The sequence below is a fragment of the Python bivittatus genome, unplaced genomic scaffold (genome assembly GCF_059951505.1).
Source record: "Python bivittatus isolate LINGU-HERP-01145 unplaced genomic scaffold, Pbiv_v1 ctg000020_np1212, whole genome shotgun sequence".
In the NCBI taxonomy this organism is placed as follows: Eukaryota; Metazoa; Chordata; class Lepidosauria; order Squamata; family Pythonidae; genus Python; species Python bivittatus.
The window spans coordinates 15,617,804-15,637,377 of record NW_028277030.1 but is presented as its reverse complement, the minus strand read 5'-3'; the positions used below and the strand labels follow the sequence as shown (position 1 = coordinate 15,637,377).

The window sequence follows — 19,574 nt, the reverse complement described above, 5'->3', positions numbered from 1 at the left end:
ACAGGGGCCATGCAGTTTGCCTTGCACCTCACATCTCCCACATTATAAGCAGTTTCTTGTGGGCGTCTCGATCTCGGTCTGTGTAATCTCCTAGTCACGGTGGAAAGGAAGGGTTACGATGAGGCTATCGAAGGGGCTTCACCATGACTCTGCTTGGGGTGGAGATCAATCGGAAAATATCGGGCCAAACAGCGTGGGCGGCTTGAATGAGGATAGAAAGGGGACGCTTGACACTCCAAGTGGGGTGGGGCCAGATGGTCCTCTTGGTAATAGTGCTGGGATGGGGGCTTTATCTTCTCTGGGAGATAATGAGGACCAGCCCACAGGGGTGGGGGGAGGCTTTGTGCGGCAAAGAGAAAGATGGAGTGGTGCTGGGGGTCCTTCCTTAGCGGCTTCTAGGGGAGGGTCTTTGTGGCCATCTCAGGAATTCTCCGCCCCGTTCCTTTGGGGTCCACCTCTGACGCAAAACTCTTCCCTCCTTCCTCCGCCTGACTCTGGCGCGTATCCCCCCTCCCTTAAATAGCCTGGATCTGCGGGCAGAAGGGAGCTGGTACGAAGAACCTTCAGCCTTTGCGTGCCAGCTGCTCGGTCCTGCCGGCCATGGTGCCTTGCGTGGCGCTGCTCAGCCTCCTCGGAGCCGCAGCTCTGGCAGGTAAGTCAGGCCAGCGAAGCAGATCAGCACCTTGGACAGTGACAGCGGGATGGAGGCGCGCGGGCGACGGCTGAGGGGGAAAAGGCGCGGTGGGAATTCCACAGCCCTCACCAGCCAAGAGCTTCTGTACTGGCTAAGAACTGGCACAGGAGCAGGGAGTAGTCTTCTGGCAATTGATAGCTTATATATCAATCTGCTCGTGGCTCTCAACTCTCATATAAACATGTTTGTGCTAGAGGTTTATTAATTAATGACCACCAATACAAACATACTCTTATCACACACATGCAGAAACGAGAATCTGGATGCATATATGGTCCACTTAATGGCTAATAATAGCTAGAGTGTGTTCACTTCTTTGCTGAAGGAAGATCCAGCAAGAGTCACTGCTCTGCAATGGGCAGAGCCAAGATCTCAAAAGTACGTTGGAAATCAGTCCAGTCAATGGGCAGCTTCTGCCTTTCAGAAGTGCATTGGATTTCCCAAACAGAACCACCCACACATAAACTGGGTTAAATTATTTGGGGCAGAAGAAAGAAAATGTCATTGGGGAAAATTAATACAATGTGTGAATGCACATATTTGTACCTATATTTGTCTCTCACATGTATATGAAAAAGGAGGCAAGAAGGAAAGCTTGGAACTCTTGTGTAGTTATCGAGTGTACATACATAGTTTGTGGTAGAAAAACAAACATGCAAATATGTGGTTTAATTAAATGATTAATTATATTGTGCAAATACTCAGATCATGCTTTTTGGAAGAAAATAGTTTTTAAAAAAAATCTAGATGCTAAAATCACTTAAGAGAAGTGACATCCAATAATTTCACAAGGATGTTTATTAGTGGCTCTGCATTTTATCGACTGACAAAAGCATATAAAAAGGGAGCATTTAAATAACGTTTGACTTTCCCCCATCAGCTTGAATAAGTAGATTATTAAGAAAATGCTACTTAGTCCTCATCAAATAAAAACAACTATCTTAAAAAAATAATTTGATTTTTGAGGGTAATTGCCACTGTTTAAGTGTTGCTACTCTTTCCTTTCAAACCTGTAGCAACTAGACTGAACTCTTTTTTTTTTTTAATGTCTTCCTCCTTCCTCTTACAAGTGCATGAATTTTGCTTTTCAGGTTTTTAAAGCTTTCGGGAGAATGGAAAAATGTGATTCTTGAATTTCACATCTGTGTATATCTCAAATTCTGCCCATGCAGAAAAGTCATTAAACAGAAATGCATAGAGATATTGTCCAAATTGTGTGTTCTGTGTAAAAGAAGCCATGCCTTAATATCAGAAATTTATCCCAGATCTAGTAAAAATAAAGCCATAATATGAATATGAATTAGGAATGGGCAATTTAAGCCCTTTTAGTTTCATTCAGTCTGCTGCAATGTTTCTCAACCTCAACAACTTTAAGATGTGTGGACTTCAACTCCCAGAATTCCCCAGCCAGCATGGCTGGCTGGGGAATTCTGGGAGTTGAAGTCCACACATCCTAAAATTGATAGGGTTGAGAAACACTGGTCTACTCTATCATGATTGAAACTGGAATGAACTCTTCTTGTTCCTGTAATGAATGCAAATCTTCATTCCCTTCTAGGCTGCAGTCTCTATGTATTTACCTGGGAATCAGCACTATTGAACTCAGTGAGGCTTACAAGTTAGCATTTATGTATAAGAGAACAGTCAGTTTATCATTCTAAACTCACCTAGGAGTTGTCCTCGAACATAACTTGGCATATATACCACTGAACAGTAGTTTGAAATCAAGTGATGTAAATGTAAAAATGTAATAATTCCACTGCTCCACAAAGAAATATAGAATCAAAGATAAATCGCCAATTGGTTGTTTACTAGTGTGGCCTTCAGGACTATTTTAGAGCTGAATGTAAAAATTATACCTTGGTTCTATAATTAAGGCATGACCAAGCAGAACAAAATGAATTGCTGATTCTATCATTCCATTACCCTGTGAGATGCCAAAAATCGTCTTACTCATGAGAGCTCCCCAAAACATTTAATTCTCATTAAATTTTCTCATGAAGATTTATCAGCTAATATAATATTCTGTATTCAAAATATCTTACAAAGCTCCTTTTACTTTCCTGGAATGAAAAGGAAGCATGAACCACACATAAACACACACACACACACACACACACAGAGCAAGTAAAAACTGCTTAGTGTGTATGTGTGTATCACACATACAGAATCCGAGAATTTTCAAAGGTTTCTCAGCTATCCTTAAGATATAGATATTATTCCCATATTAATATCCAGTTCAAGCGAGAAATTTGGAGAAATATATGTTGTCATTATATCTGATGTTTGATAATGGTAGCAGGGCAAGGCATTATCACTGATGCCATTGTTATCATGTTGCTATTGACTAGCTGGGCTAATTGGCAGAATGGGGAGAAGGTCCCTTCCATTCCGAAGCCTTCATCTGAGTGCCCAGCACTCTACGAACTTCCTTCCCTTCCCTTCCCTTCCCTTCCCTTCCCTTCCCTTCCCTTCCCTTCCCTTCCCTTCCCTTCCCTTCCCTTCCCTTCCCTTCCCTTCCCTTCCCTTCTCCTCTCTCACCTGAGGATTCTTGACCACAACAAGGATAAAAGCCCTGCATCCCTCTTTCCAATGTTGCTGCCATCCAGGATGTTCTATTGCTGATGCCTCTTGCATTGCTTAGATGCTCCGAGGCACAGCAATGTGGGAGAAAAGGCAAGGAAGGCTAGCTTTGCTTGTTTGTTTGTTTATGAGATTTGTATACTACTCAGTCACAATATTTCAGGTTCTACCATCACCACCACCCTCACACCCTGATTAAAATCCACATAACCTTATTAAGTTAAAGCATTTAATCAGAATCCAAATCTTACAGGCTTTAGCAGTACCTATACTGGCCAGTGGCATCTGTTCCAACAGGAAGACCAACTTTAGCTGCTTTAGTAGGCAAAATGATTGGCATGCCTGGCGCTGAGGGCCAATGAGGCAGAGTCAGCCAGATAACTTGGAAGAGGGCCTGGAAGATGTCTTGACTCCAGGGAGTCATCCAACCTGCACTGCCTCTGTGATGGAGTATCAATGATTCTCTGCTCTAGGTTACATATATGGAAGCAAGAACAGACAACTAGCAGGTAGACTGATTATTTATTAATCTGTTTTACTAACATTCATCCACAGGCAATCTATTTTTCAGCTTTGATCATGGTGAGACATAACCCAGTGAATTAAATTAGGTTTAGTGATAATGGCTTACCCTGAGATTTTTGCATGAGTGAAAGTTGGTAGATACATTCTCATATTTGTGCTCATGCGCACCATACTCTTGGAACAACTCCCACCATGAGAGGGCTGGCTCTGCATTAGCCAAATTATGGCTATTTATTTTGTGCTGTTTTCTGCTAGCTGCAATTAGAACACCATCACACAATAGGCTTGCACAAAGTTAAACAACAATATGATGGCTTTTTAAAACGGATCCACCAGAACTCACTGTTGTATAAAGAAACAAAATTTTCATGTTCCATTTTGAAAAATAAGCAAGTATAATATATTTGGTAGAGAAAGACACAAACTACGTACATTTTCATGGCTTTAGGGATTAAACTAATAAAACCCTTTGCTGGGGGATGTATCTTTTGTAATCTGAGGCTATATACCAGCAGTAATGGTGATTTTATCACCATCACTGAGGGTTATTTTGTCCAACAGTGACCCATTTTCTCTAATCCTGAACAACCTGCATTGTAATGGGCAGATACTGTCTTCATACATTATACATGTACAGTCATCATCTGTTATAATAACTACACTCATTTTATTCCAAAGGGGACCTCAAAATGAACATGTAATAGTGTAGCATTTCAACAGACAACAACATAGACAAAAGAAGGGAGTATGTTATGCATGTTGCTTAATATAAGTTGCAATAATTATACAATAACTGCAACAATTACATAACAATCATAGCAGCTATAACAATTTTATTAAGCAATTTCTTAACGTTCCCTTAATTCAAGACAGAACTGAGAAATGCAAAGTTGTTGCAATTGTTTTGAAATTTTACTTCATAGAATTACATTCTCAAGATAAATTCTTCACTATTTTTGGTGTGAGATTTAGAACTGAATGATCCAGACATTAGGTAGTAAACAGAATTTTGCATGCCCGGTATTAAAAATATGATTTTTGGAACAAACCTGGGAAGCTATCTTATATTGGATAAAATGTCCACACTGCTCTATAATGGAAGCCTGCCAATGTTTTGGATTTCAGTCCATTTCATCCTCAGCTTGCATGGCTTATGGCAAAGGGCTGCGGCCTGCATCTTCAATTGATTTCCTCCTTAATCAAACAAATTGTTGTTTAAAGCTCACATAGCCTCACAGCTATGAGCACAAGACCTTTTCTTAAGCTGGAGGTGCTATGAATTTAACCTGGGACCTTCTGAGGGCAAGTGTGTGCTCGGCCACTGAGTTGGAGCCTCTCCTCAGTCTGCATTAAACACTCGGATCCTGGCTGCGCAATGGCCATCACAGTTCATGTATTTTAAACATCTGTAGAACATGGCAGGATAAAACTTAAGACATTGACGAGCGGTTCACTTATGTGTCAGTGGAATGTTTAATTCCAGCGGAAGAAAGAGCAGCCCAGTGTCCTGGTGCTTTCTGAGTTTGTTGAAATTTTGAACTAGCAATAATGGAGTGGCTTTGGCTTAAAGGGACGCTCTTCTGCTGATGATGCATTTTCCTTTCCCAAACAACATCACCATTTCAAAGAGCAGCATTTGACCTCCTCACATATCATGCTGTTATTGAATTTTGCAGTAGAGCAATTTATTAAAACATTACTTTGCCTTTATCAGGAACTGGCAGTTTAATGGATAGTGACTGTTCATTACATGGATCTCAGTATTTGTTATCAATACTCTACACATATAATTGTATGGTACAAATCCCTCAGGAGTTTCCCCTGATTAAAAAAAAAAATCAGAGGACTACACCCAACATTACGTGGATTTTTTCTCATGCAATAGGAGTGGGCTTCCTTACTCCCCTTTTTTGCATCCCTTCCATCTTCAGATTTGGTCTAGAGTTTCTCCAGCTGTCCAGAGCAGGTGAGTGGGGCATGAAGGATGCAGAAGGGAGGAGAAATCCAAATAGATGCCATTGCATGAGAAAACAGATTCAGCTGGACTCGATACAGACACTAGATGTTCGTTGGAAGGATGTAGGTTGTATTGTCTGTATGATCCTGTCATGAAAAAGGAGGACAGACCTGTATCCAACCTGCTGTGCAGCTGCACCATAAAAGAAGGATTTTGATCTAGAATACAGAACTCCAGCCATTTGGTGCAAGAGCCATCCATCCATGAAAAGCATCAACATAAATATTAGTGGATGTGACTACCTTGTAGTCTTAATACACTGTTTATTTAAGGAGAGAGATATGCCCCCAATGTGTGGTGCTCCAGGGACATGGTCCGAATAGATAGTCTGCTGTGCTCTTTTGCCAGCTGACAGATGGTAGCATTTTCTGTTCAGTGCTTAAACTGCTGTTAGGGAATTAAACAAACTGGACGGCAGTTTAACTGGCTTCCTACCATGCTTCCCTTTTTAGGCATTTCAAATGGCGGTTAGTTTAGGAGGTGGTGAATCTGAGGCCCTTCCAACAGCCTCAGCCATCATGTTCTATCCTCAGATAGGAGGACAATTGGAGTCCTGGGATATACGGCAGGTCACAGACTTTACTTTCCAGCCTGAGTTTCAGATCTGGCAAGCACTTTGTTTTCCATTATAGTACTCTTGCATTATAGCGCCTTTATGTGTGGGGGCAAACATGAAATCTAGTTAAGAATAATCTTTTCTGTGCCCTGGACTGTAGTGCCAAAATTAATCCACATATGGCCAAATCATGACAGTGCTTTTTCATGCCAATGTTCAGCTAGAAAATACCTCAATAGGCTTATCATTATGTTCATAAAAAATAAAACTTAAAAACGGGGGAGGGGGTGTCAATGATGCTAGAAATCCCTTTCTCACTTCCTCCAGTGACAAATATCTTTACAGCTTAATTTCTTGTTGCCCTGGGCTGCTGAGAAACTAATAAAAAAGAGCTCCCACTCGTGAATTCGTCCAAGGCTGCTCAGTCCTACAGAGGGGACTGCCAGCCTCTGCTTGAAGGCCTCCAGCAAGGAATACTCTACTGTTCTTTTAGCATGTCACTTGTCGAACTGCTCTCACCATGAAGACATTTCTCAAAATATACAACTAAAATCTCTGTTTTAAACTTATTAGATCTAGTCATGACCTTTGGGGAAGCAAAGAACAAGTCTTTGCCATCTTTGATGGCATTAAATAGAATATGGATGGGTTATGTTGTCCCCTTCTTATCTAATCTAATAAGTATCTGCTGCTTCTTCCTCTAGTCAATTGTGGGCATCCCTTTAAATCATGCTAAGGAAGCTCCGTAATAGTATTCTGACCCAGAATATGGGGACCAGGGGTCTCTTTAGCAAGTAGAAATCACATAAAAAAATAGAAACACATCAGAAACTGGATAATAATAGTAATAATAGTAATAATAGCAAATGCCACCGCTGCAAAGAAGCTGAAGAAGCAGTGGACCACCTAGTTAGCTGCTGTAAGAAGATCGCACAGACTGACTACAAACAACAGCATGACAAAGTAGCAACAATGGTGCACCGGAATATCTGCAAGAAATACTATTTGCCTGCAAGCAAGAACTGGCGGGACCACAAAACAAAGTAATCGAAAATGAAGAAGCTGAAGTGCTCTGGGGCTTTAGAATTCAAACAGACAAGCACCTGCCACACAAAGCCCCAGACTTAACAATTGTTGATCAGAAAGACAAAAAAGTCTGGATAGTGGACATTGCAATACCAGGAGACAGCAGAAGAGAAGAGAAAGAACTGGAGAAAATCACAAAATATAAAGACCTGAAAATAGAAGTAGAATGACTGTGGCAAAAGAAAGCAAAGATAGTACCAACAGTAATAGGTGCCTTGGGTGCAATCCGAAAACATCTGGAGCACCACTTGAAGACCATCGGCATTGACAAAATCGCCCTCAGTCAATTGCAAAAGGCAGCTTTACTTGGAGGAGCTTACATCCTACGACAATACCTTTAACACCATCAAACAACATCTGCCTATCCCAGTCCTTGGGAAGGACTCGATAGGTGGATAAAAATGCCAAATCCAGTCTAAACATCTGGCTGACTGTGCAACCAACCCTAATAATAATAGAAAAAAATTGATACCATGTGTGCCATTAATGCTTGTAGTGCTTTTAAATAATGAAGAAGCATCCATCAAAAAACACTGACGCACATTTAAACAACTGCAACATTTCAGTCCTGATGAGTACAGAAGGATTGGGGAGGGAGGTATCCCAAAATAGAATTGGGGGGCTTCATGCAGGGGGTGGTTTGCCTATTCATAGCTCAGGAAAGGGAGAAATTATGGGGTTCTACATAGTTGTGGGGAGGTAGGTGGCTGCATGTTGGCATTTTTCACTCTAGATCGTGATCTGTAACTATCAGGACCAAACCAGCTTCCCCATATAAATTACTGAAGATGAACAAGGCCCTTTAACCCGAGGATGAGCTTCCTCACATACCACTGGCAGCCCTGGTGAGAGATGACAAATATGTTGGTGTAAAAGCAATCTACCAGAGGATAAATGCTAGGAAAAGCGGAACACATGCCAAGTGCCCAAGGGGTTTCTCCAATGTTTTATTCAAAGCCCTTTCTAATTTGCTCTGACACTGCATTGTTTCCTCCTTCATGAAAGATCAAATATCATGTCCTATCACTGCACATTGTTTGATAGACAGTGTCATTTGGAAGACGCTGGAGCTCTGGAACGATCCAACAGGGCTGTAAATGCTGTTTTCGTTTTCTCTCCAAAAGTATAATTCAGGCCTTTGTAGCATCGAAGCTACAAGCTGATTTTGGGGCGAGGGCAAGAAATTATGGCACCTGCTCTTCTAAACAGAGCCTGGGTGGCACCCATGGGGTTTGCACGACCAATTAGTGTCTGACGTGATGGATGGCTGCCTGGTGGATGTTCATTCATGATTAAACTGTGTGAGCAGATCCATTTGCGCATGCTGGTGCTTCCTACTGCCTGCATTGCAGAGGAAGCCAGGCACCCACGCGGGAAAGAAGGCAGAGGATCGGGCGATTTCACACACAGAGGCAGGCAACAAATCCAGCGCTCCCCTTGACACACCAAGGTGTGGAAAGAGTCATTCCTAATGCCGTCCCATAACTTACAAGGGACTTTTGCATTGCTACCATCATAATTCACAAACAATGTGAAAGTTAAAAGATTATATTGATATTTAGTTGATCATACTTTCTTTCTTGCTCCACAGTGGCTGTTATGATTTCAATCCGGGGAACCTTTTAAAAAGGCTTTGTACAATCATCCTAGCAGAATAATAATATAATCATAATAATATTCTTTATTAATAATGGAATGTCATAACATGAGATAAATGAGCTTAACTATGAACGGCAAATAAGGGTGGCAAACTAATAGGTTTCATACTGGGAGGGAGAACCATCTAAATAATTAAGCATACAGTTATAAAAGGAGAGAAATAATACATACTCACTGGAACCAAACAAAATAAATCACATACATCTCTCTGTGTGTTTGTGTGCGTATTCCTCACGTGTGGGTATCCATAGTGGCGGGGGGGGGGGGAAGAGAGCTTCTTCAAAGACTCGGAACAAGTTGCTGCTTTAGCTCTGCGAATCATCATCACAGCAAACAGCAGTGTTGATGCATTTTCACTGTACACAAATGCATCACTGCATATACGTATTGGGCAACCCAAATAACCACATCAGGCTGCTCTCTGTCACACTTGGCTGGTAGGCTCCCAAATGTATGAAGCTGCAGTTTCTGCACTATTGGAAATAAAGAGGATGCTGCTAGCTAGTATTTGGCTAACCTCCCAGGAGTATCTTTTTTAAATAAAGAGAATTTGTTAAATCAGAAGAAGCAGAGAGTCTGCTTGTGCAAACAGGGATATGGGAACCCTAAATCTAGGGCATGAAGATTATCCTCTGATGAAACAAGTGCTTTCAAATGCAACAAATGTTCAGTATAACCAAAGCACTTTCCATAGCGAGTTTAAAGATACAGTCATCTTTTCCAAAGCGGTGATTTCAAACTCTCTTCTGATTTTTTTTTTATTTTTATTTTTTGCTTTGAAGGTATTCATTCAGCCCCAGTGGAAAATGATGATCATACTGGAGAAATGGTGAGCAGAAAAATCTTATTCATCTGAAAAGTGAAATTTATTAGGTCACATTTCACAGATTATTAGAAATCCTTGCATGTTCCAGAGACATACAAAGTGCCTTATACGTAGGCACCACCATGTTTAGTGGATAAGAGCTCCTTGGTTTGGAGGATGGAGCCTTCAGAACAATTTAGTGAGGGACAGGGTCAGGAATCTTTTGTAACAAGAGAATTTAGTGTACTTGTTTGCCTCCTCTGCTCTCATGAAAGTTTTGGGTAGGCCCATGTGCTTTTTCTGGGTTGTGTCCAATGCGGCATTTCCGTAAGGATGTTCATGCAAGGGAATTCTTCAACCTCTTCTCACATTCTGTTGTCAACCAAATCTCTCCTAAGAGTCAAAGGGGTTTTTAAAATATCTGATAAGTGGCTAGAATTAGAAAATGCTTCAAGAAAACTGGGTTGAGGTAGGCCTTGCTTCCATTCGGTTCTTCTTTTTTCCTTCCCACCTGACAGCCTGGGACTTTCCCGAGGGTCCTCTGATGCTTTCAGGGAGCAGGATTGATTAGTGATGATGATGGAATTCCCTCACATGATTGGTACAGCCCACTGGACACTGCATTCCACTTTGACTGCAATCTAACACTAATTTATTTAGGGATAAACCTCCTGAGGTCTTTATGACTTTCTTCTGAGTAGGTACATCTCAAGGATTTTATTGTTAAAACAGGAACACAAAAACTTAGACTCCTTAAGTCCAACTGCAGTCATGGGAATCCCAGCAGCCTGTCCTGTCTCATTTCACAGTATTTCATGGCAAGTCCAAATGATGGTATCCTATATGAGAGACCTTCCATAAGTGTCCTACAATTAATTTAGCCATATCTTATGGGGAAAAAAAGCAAGTGGTCTTGTGCACTACTTAATAGTACAATATGGGATATTCTACTAACACATCTACTTTGCTACTTACAATGTTAATATATATTTTTAAAACTTTTATATTCTCTCCCTTCTCAAAACACATGACCACCACATCTTTCTTAGTAGATGCTAACATTGAGGTCAGCGCAGGAAGAAGATGGGGTAGTGAGGAGTGCAGAGAATGTTGATGGCCTGCTGGCCACAGGGCCATCTTGACCAGAAATTCAGCAGCATGACTCTCTGGGGCATTGGATACTAAAAAAATAGGGCTGAGCTTTCCATGTGGGACCAGAAACCCATTGAAATGAGTTACAGTGGTAAGGCATGTAAAAAAAATAATTTTCTCTGGTGGCACTCATGCTTTGGAAATCTTGTGGCCTAAACTTTTGGATTTCCTCCTCCTGTTTTATATTTTGATGGTAGAAACAAAGGTGCTATTATTTAGATGGATATTTTTTATTTTTTGAGCAACTGTTAAATAACTTAGAGATTTAATTTTCTTTGCCTCAGGATTACTGACTAACTTGGAATCTTCTAGTCATAACATTGCTATTGTTTTCCATGTTTATGATGTTAATCAGCTTGAATATTCAGTTGGAACAGAATATTTCAAAACTAAATGAATCATCTTCATTGCTTTTTCTCTAGATAACCCGATGTATTATAGAAGTCCTTTTGAATAGTCTGTCAAAAGCCAATGCTCCACTTATTAATCCACAATGTAAGGAGCTTCTGAAGAAAAGTAAGTGTGTATCTTAAAAGAACCTAACATACTTCCCACTACCAGACTTTATATAAGTTGAATATTACATAATGTTGTAATATTTTTGTACTGTAATGTGGACTGGGAGACTTCCAAGATTGCTGAATGACAACTCCCAGCACGTTTTACCTTTACTAGTGGGGGTTGCTGAGAACTGTAGTTCAGCAACATTTGAAGAAACTGTGTTTCTTCAAAGGCACTTTGTACAGAAGGTAGTCAGAGGCATTTCTGGGAAAGTGAAGCTTCCCAGCCAGCACATTATGAAGGCAATCAAATCCATTGCTTCTTTTCTGAGGAACCATATTTGTGATATTGTCATATATATTTTTTAATCATCTTATCATGTTTGAAAACTCAAATGATTTTTCCACCCAGTTACTTCTTTGCAATGCATGGCTGTTTCATTTATTACATTTAAATCCTGCCTTTCTTCCAAGAAGCTATGGGGCAGCTTCCCTTCAATTTTATTTTGGATGCAGTAGGTAAGGCTGAATCATAGCAACTGCTCCAATGAATGGTAAGTAGCCCAACAATTGATTACTCTTCTGGATTACTGGGAATCCTAATCCATAACTCTAATCACTTTCTTATTGTTTGATTAGAACAGTGATTCTCAAGTTGTAGTCCGCAGTCCATGGAGGTCCACCAGGTAGTCCGCTGCAGTCTCCCCACATTCATGGGCCAGAGCCCACTTGTTGCCTTAGCCCCACCTCCTTGTGTACACTGACAATCAGTGGCAAGATGCTGCTCACCATCTCCATCCCTGCCTTTTTGCATGCTCCGCTGGTCAGCTAGTTAGCAAGAATGAATCAATGTCTGAAAACTGGTTCATTGAAGAACACAGGTGTTAATACAAATAGCTTTGTGAGTACTAACATTCAGGAAAGTGACAAGAGTTAATAGGTTCCAAGTGCAGTTACTGACTGTAAGACCACATGCACTGTGCTAAATGGAATTCTGCTCTTGCGCAAGCAGCACAAAGAGAAAAGTCTGAATAGAAAACATGATGATGAATATGTAAAAATGGGATTAATTTGGGCTGGAGATCCACCTACTCCTAACCCCTTAGTGCTTGCCCAGGAAGTTTGTGCTAAGAACTGTTCATATTATGGCATGGGATTCATAAAACAATTCAAGTGATAAATAAATCTGGATTAAAGTTTTGGTGCAAAATTTAGTTTAAAAGGGGGAATGAATCGGCATACAAACATACAATCGTAATAATTACCTTATCCATCAAAAATATGGACTTCCATGTTCTGGTCAAGTGCAAACTAAAGTGGCAAACTTACCTAAGCTCTTCTTGACAGATAAACGTTCATATGCAAGAACACTTGTAACAGGGGGTTGCTCTTACAAGAGCAAGTAGTCCTCCATATGCATTCTGTGAGACGATTCTTTCTAGGTCAGGTTAAATATTTGTATCCATTCAAACTGTGAATACAGATTCAAAAATTGCTGGTTTCTCCCCATAGTGCCCATAGAAGAGCCCCTTTGCTTTCTTTGCTACAGCTTGATGGAATGGCTTTTGCCAGGTGAGAGTTGAGGGGCTGTTGGAGGAATAGTGAGCAAGTGATGGAGTCACCACTGACCATTGTGAGGTATGCATAAGGTAATAATAGTCCAAAGAAAATGTTCCATGGTTGTTGATCTTCTTTGGGTGGTCCTGAACTACTAAGACAACAAAAGGGGAAAATGAGCAAAAGTGAGTGACAGAAGGCAGGTAGCCCATAATGAAAGTGAAAACATAATGGCATCATAATGAAGAATCTACAGATTATTTGTTTTGTTTCAGGTGATCAACAAAAACAAAAAGAGCAAAATATACACCAAAACATGGAACTTGACACAAGAACCTTATCTGAATCAGAAGAATTAAGTAAGCAGTCAGAAGGGACTGTGAGGGAAGAACAAGATGTGAGTGAAGAAGAGTTTAAAAGACAGGCAGAAGGAGATGCTAAGTGGCATCTGGAGGCAAAAAAACATGGGGGAAGCAGTCACCAACAAACTGCCTCCCAAGGGACTCCTTATGCTTTGGATAGAGCCCATAAAGAAGACAAAAAGAATGAGAATGAAAAAGAAACTGAGGAAGATAATGATAAAAGAAATCACCATAATGGAGATGGAGGCAAAGAAAAGAAAGCCAGTGAAGAAGTAGAATCTGAGCTTCTAGAGAAAAAATCCATTCTTACATCTGGAAAAGTGAATGAGGATGATTACAAGCATTCTCATGGCCAAAAGTATGTGGAAGAAATAATTCAAAGTCAAGAAAGGGAAAATGAAGACAGCAAGGAAGAAGAGGAAGAGGAGGAAGAAAAGGAAGAGGAGGAAGAGGAGGAGGAGAGCAATGAAAAGTATCATCATAGTTTTCATGAAGAATTTGAAGATTCTTCAGAGAGGGAAGATGGTGAAACAGAGAAACAAGACCACAAATCAGGACATTATCGAAGGAAACCAAGACTGGGTAAGTCCTCTGAATACAACAGTCATCATAACGGTGAAAAGAGGGACTCACCTGAAGAACTTAGTGAGGAAGAAAGTGAATTCTGGGATAAAAGGAGCCATCACCCCAACCATTTTTATGAGAGAGGACATAACTTTGTGGAGCCAAGAAACTCTATTGAGATGCATAGGTCTGAGGAAATGGAGAGAGAGAGCAAGAGTAAAGGATATTGGGACCAACACTATAACAGCCAAGAGGACAACGATGAAGACATGAAGCATCACAGTAGGGAAAATGAAAGGAAACAGTACCAGTATATGAGGAAAAGACTTTTTGGTGGACCATCAAGGGCGATCAGACATCATCACTATGAAGTAAGGATGCCTTACAGCAAAGCAAGGGAGGAAAATGGAGGCAAGAAACAAAGTTATGACAGCATAGATGAGAAGAGGCACCATGACCAATCAAATGTACAGCTAGAGGAGATGCCAAAACCACTAAGCAAAGAGAGAGAAGATGGAGAGCGAAGACTCAACAGCCAAGAAGCCAGGGAAGAAAAGCACTATCCTAGTATTGGTGAAGGAGAGCTGGAAACTACACACTACAGTGAGAGAGGAAAGCACTTTGATAATAAAAGGACTCTTCTGTTAGAGGAGGGCTACCCAAGAAGCCACTATCTTGTAGAAAATGTGAAAAGAGCTTTAAATCCATATTATTACCAGCAGCCCAGGTGGAAAAACAGATCTGTGGACAAGAAAGCTGATATCCTCGATCCATTGTTGGAGAGTGAAGAAGAACGCAAGTCCCGCTTGAATAAGGAGGAGTTCTTCCCCGAGTATAACGATTATGATTTGTGGGAGAAGAAGCAGATCCTGGATGGCTTAAATCACAAGCAGGACAACAGTAACAATCCTGAGAGGCTATATAAACCTGAGGTAAAAAGGCAGTATGACAGAATGGATGAGCTGGCCCATCTTCTGAGCTACCGGAAGAAATCTGCAGAATTTCCAGAATTGTACAGCTCAAAAGAAGACATTGAAAGGGGACACATAATAAGAAGTGGCAAGGACAAATTTAATCAGAGGCCTCTGACACCAGAAGAGGTATTTATTTTATGATTTTTAAGAAAGCTAGAACAATTCTTTTCTAAAAAATATTTTATTTCAGCAAAATAATATATGGCTAGATGAAACATGATAATACACTAGGATTATATTCACAGTTTCATAACTTCTTATGTGATCAAAAAGTATGAAGCCCTATCAATTCAGACTTCACATTCAAATGACCTACAAGACCGTCAGTGTGTTCCAGTTAATAATCTGGCTTTAGCTGTCTTTCACTTAGCCTCCTCTGTCTCTAGGTATCATTTACATTTGTACTTCACTGGAATTACACAACCTGTTGAAGTTGCTTCATGATTACCCTGTTGAAATTGTCAGCAAAACTGGATCTTAAGAGAAGGGGAGAAAAGACCCTGAGTGTTAAAAATATCTAGGAAGCTGTCAATCAAAGGCTTCAGTTGTGATTTACTTAGAGTAAAACTTGTTAGGTTCAGTGGAACTTATTTTAAAGTGAATGTATCTAGGATTACACAATCAACTTAGTTCTTGTTTAAATCGACTTGTCAGTCATGGCATGGCAAGGCCTTGGCCAGAAGATTAAACTGTATGTGAGAAAAGCTCTGATTTTTTTTGTTTTTAAGATAATGTACAAATGACATTTCATGTGTCCTCTTGTCTTTATGAGGATGGTTAAGGCAAGGATAGGTGACTGATTTCTGCAAAGAACTACTTTCTTCTGGGGGTAATCTGTAATAATCTTCACAGTTATAGACAAAGCTAGAGCAAACCCTTGGTTCTGGTTTCATTTCTTACAAAATACCTGAAAAAAATGTGATCAGGCTCCTGGAAGGCATACATGTTGTTTAACAAGGGGATCCAGACTGTAAACCACTAGCTCGCTCTTCTTGCTTTAAATGGATCCTGTTAAAATAGCATGTGTTTCTGGACTGGTATCTGCTGCTAAGACAGGCAAGTATTTTATGTTCCCCTTAAGCACTGCTTCCAAGGTATTCACCAAGTTTTTCAATTTGAGTTCCCTGTAATATGGATGAGGACTAACCAAAGTGTTGAATGAGGAATACTTTGACCCTGGCCAGCCACATAATCTAAGCCGTACTCAAGATACATCTGTGTATATACATATGTGCTTAGTTGCATGACACCCAACACTACATCATCACAATAGCAACCTCTCTTTAAAATTAAGTACACTTCTTAACCACATTTTCATTTTAGATCTGTTGGTAATTCTGGGCCGCAGGCCTCATTTCCTACCATACTTCCTATTTAGAAGTTCTCAGATTTCTACCAAGCTGCCTACGTTGTCAGGAGTGACGCATCCTGACTTTCAATATTACACAATGTGGTACAATATGTCTCACTGAAATAACTGAACAGGCAAGTGTGCACGTAGTGGCATAACTACCATACTATAAATACTATAAATTGATATCCTGGAGAAACCCTAATTGGACAGTGCCAAATATTCCTAACACTAACTATGTGGATGCAGAGAGGAAAGCATGAAGATGATTTCTGATCATTTTGGCAAAATGTAACCAACAACTGGCACTTACAAACTGATCCCTAGACAAACTGCAGTTCCCTATATATACTAAGCAAACTCACAAAACAGGAGTTATTACACAAATGCTATAATGGCACACGTTAACATTATATGGTTGATCTCCATGTTTAGGAATCATCACTATGCTTTGATGGAAAGCAAGATGAATTTCATCGTAGAGTCTCCTTACAGAAGAGGATCATATGAATAATAAAAATAGAATCTATGATGAGTATTTAGAAGCTCTATCCTACATTTCCTTTCTCAGTTTTCTTGAGTGAAGTTTGGGATGTGGTTTCTGAGGAACTAGGATTTTAATGGAAAAAGTGGACCCTGAGTATAGCTTACTCATAGAATGGAGATAATCTGGATTAAAATAAAAAATAATAATCTATGAGATCGTGCACTTACAAAATTATCTATAATACATTGTAATTTATTGCAATAAAAACACATCTTACAAGTATTTTGCAAATAAGTGCCATGTAAATAATTAAAATCTAATGAGATAGAATGTTTAGCTCTTATAGTTGGATCTTGAGTGCTTTTCTCTGATCAATTTCTTCACCTACCCTCTTTAAACATGCACATAAATGAAGTAAGTTTCCAAAGTTACTTCCCCATGAAGTTTCCAAAGTTTTAAAATAAAACTTTAAAATCAAGTTTTATTTAAGATAGATCCTTCTAGTCATGTAGTATTTTGCCCCAGAGCCTATCTTATAAAAAAAATTGGTGTGGGGAATCCATGTCCTCCAGTCTTTTCCAAAGTACAACTCATATCATACCGCACTTCAGCCCTTGGAGGCCCAGGTGGCTTTCCTGCCTGTCTTGTACATGTAAAGCAACTTACTACAATTTAGTGTTTCCCAGTCTTAAGTTGGGCAGGAGGATTTAATTTGCTGATCTTAAATAGGGGATATGAGAAACCTTTGAAAGAGGTACTTAGTAATGTGCAGGACTGCATGCAAAACACCTATTTTGGAATAATTAAACAGCTGTATTGTTTGCAAGATGTGCATGGCTGCTGTGGAAGTGGCTCCTGGATGTCCCCACATGTATGCGCACATGTAGCTGTTGCAAGAGCCAAGAAAAGCAACTAAGGTCACACCGGGGTTAAAAAAAACAAACATAATATTTGCATGAGCCATTATCAGATCTAACTTCTCTCCATGTACAGGTACCAGCACTTCTTAAGACGAAGATCACAAAGCAGCACAATTACATGCATTTCTAACAGTCAAATTCTCAGAATAAAAAGTAATCTATGCCTGTAAGGTCATAATTTACATGGATTTCCTTTTCCACTATCACAGGAGAAAGAACTGGAAAACCTGGCTGCTATGGATTTGGAACTGCAGAAGATAGCTGAAAAATTCAACAATAACCAGAGGGGATGAATTTTATTTGACGTAATGTGGTATGGTGAAGAGTAGCTTTATTTAAAGTATCCTGTATTTACTAGTAAAGTCACTGCCTCAAATGTTGTTCTTCTCCCCTAATTAGAAATAGTTTACCATCCTTTAAATATATAATTTACACCAGTACAAAGCATTTTTCTGTTCCAAATGTGCTAGAAAGATTTGCTCAGCTCAGCATGAATTCTAGCCCTCTGAATTTTGAAATGTATGAGAATTGTGTGTGTGTTCTTCAGAAATATATTATCTCAGTACAAAGTAATAAACTTTACATTGTCTACATAGTTAACTGCATCTCTTCCTGCATAGCTGCTTTATGATTTACATAGCTGGATTCATCAGAAGGGAGACATGCTTGTAAGTCTATTGTAGAACTGTTTTGTTCCTTATAAGTTAGTAGCATATACTGTAGTACCTTAAAATCTATTTTGGGAGGCTGATAGCACCAAGGTAGGTGCACCATCTATTCCCATATTGTTGTGAGACAAACTGAGCAGTCACACCTTCAGAAAGAGGTATACGGGCTGCAGCCCTCCTGCAAAGAACACGGGATGTGGTTCTTCGACTACCTCCAAAGTTGTTACGGAACTGTATTTTTAAAGTCACAGATAGGCAAACAGTTAGATACATATCATGTTCATTGCATTTACAGTAATTAATTTTTACTGTATTAATTTTATATGCATTTTGATTTTTATTGTAGACTCATCAACTTTATTTTGGGCTCGCTCGTTTTTGGCAGTATGGTCCTCCCCACACTATTCAAGCAATAAAACGTTTGAGATACCCAGAACAAAGCAGAGGCTTAACCAATCTGTTAGCATCAAAATACCTTAAGGAATTATGGTAGTGAGGTATTCAACAGATAAAGTTTCTGCATTTTATCATATTCTGAGGCTGATGAAGAATTTCTCAAAATTTCCAACTTTTTTATTTTAAAGCTATTAAGTCCAGTAGCATTTAAGAGATTGTTTTCATTACTTTTGACCATAGGCATGGAAGATGCTAGAATTCCTTTATGAATGAGAGCAGGCTTTGTTTATTCTCCAGAAGTATCAGTAATATCAGTGGTTTCTATTAGAACAAAAATCCTTAATACACTTATTGCAATCTAAGATTTCAGGGGCCAACATTTCAGCATTAAGTACAACCAACCAAGTGCATTCTGGCCTCAGAATACCAAAACCATATTGTACACAAATGTCCAAGACATAAAATCCCCTAAAGTTGCCATCTTGGTGCCAGACTCCATTGGAGTTGGGCAGCTAGTAGATGCAAATACATAAATAAATCTCATAAATCCTGTTATCTCTAACATCTTAAGATAGTTGAGCCAGGCACTGTGGCGCCCCTTTGCAGCCTTTCTCCCCAATTATTTTTTTATTTTTAAATAGTCCAAATATTGCAATGATTAGGAAAAAATCACACAAGATTTCAAATTATTTAAAAAATATAGGCCATTCTGGGTGAC

General features: G+C 39.7%; 1 protein-coding gene across 2 annotated transcripts; it reads left to right on the top strand.

Annotated features, from left to right (window-relative positions):
* The first annotated feature begins 414 nt into the window (after nucleotides 1-414).
* On the top strand, nucleotides 415-18,486 carry CHGB (chromogranin B). 2 transcript variants are annotated; one of them, XM_025164449.2, is made up of 5 exons: nucleotides 415-652; nucleotides 9,903-9,949; nucleotides 11,500-11,593; nucleotides 13,410-15,160; nucleotides 18,002-18,486. In XM_025164449.2, exons 1-5 carry the CDS (start codon nucleotides 601-603, stop codon nucleotides 18,083-18,085), a joined length of 2,028 nt encoding a protein of 675 aa, XP_025020217.2. In that variant the 5' UTR covers nucleotides 415-600; the 3' UTR covers nucleotides 18,086-18,486. The 2 variants fall into 2 exon arrangements, with proteins under 2 accessions (XP_025020217.2, XP_025020218.2); XM_025164450.2 differs by lacking the exons at nucleotides 415-652; nucleotides 9,903-9,949; nucleotides 11,500-11,593 and adding an exon at nucleotides 11,605-13,215 and having other exon boundaries at nucleotides 18,002-18,485.
* Nucleotides 18,487-19,574: the final 1,088 nt, after the last annotated feature.

Coding starts and splice junctions, on each gene's coding strand:
- CHGB (XM_025164449.2), top strand. CDS start 601: ATGGTGCCTTGCGTGGCGCTGCTCAGCCTCCTCGGAGCCGCAGCTCTG. Junction 653..9,902: donor CGGAGCCGCAGCTCTGGCAG/GTAAGTCAGGCC, acceptor TTTGCTTTGAAG/GTATTCATTCAGCCCCAGTG. Junction 9,950..11,499: donor ATGATCATACTGGAGAAATG/GTGAGCAGAAAA, acceptor CTTTTTCTCTAG/ATAACCCGATGTATTATAGA.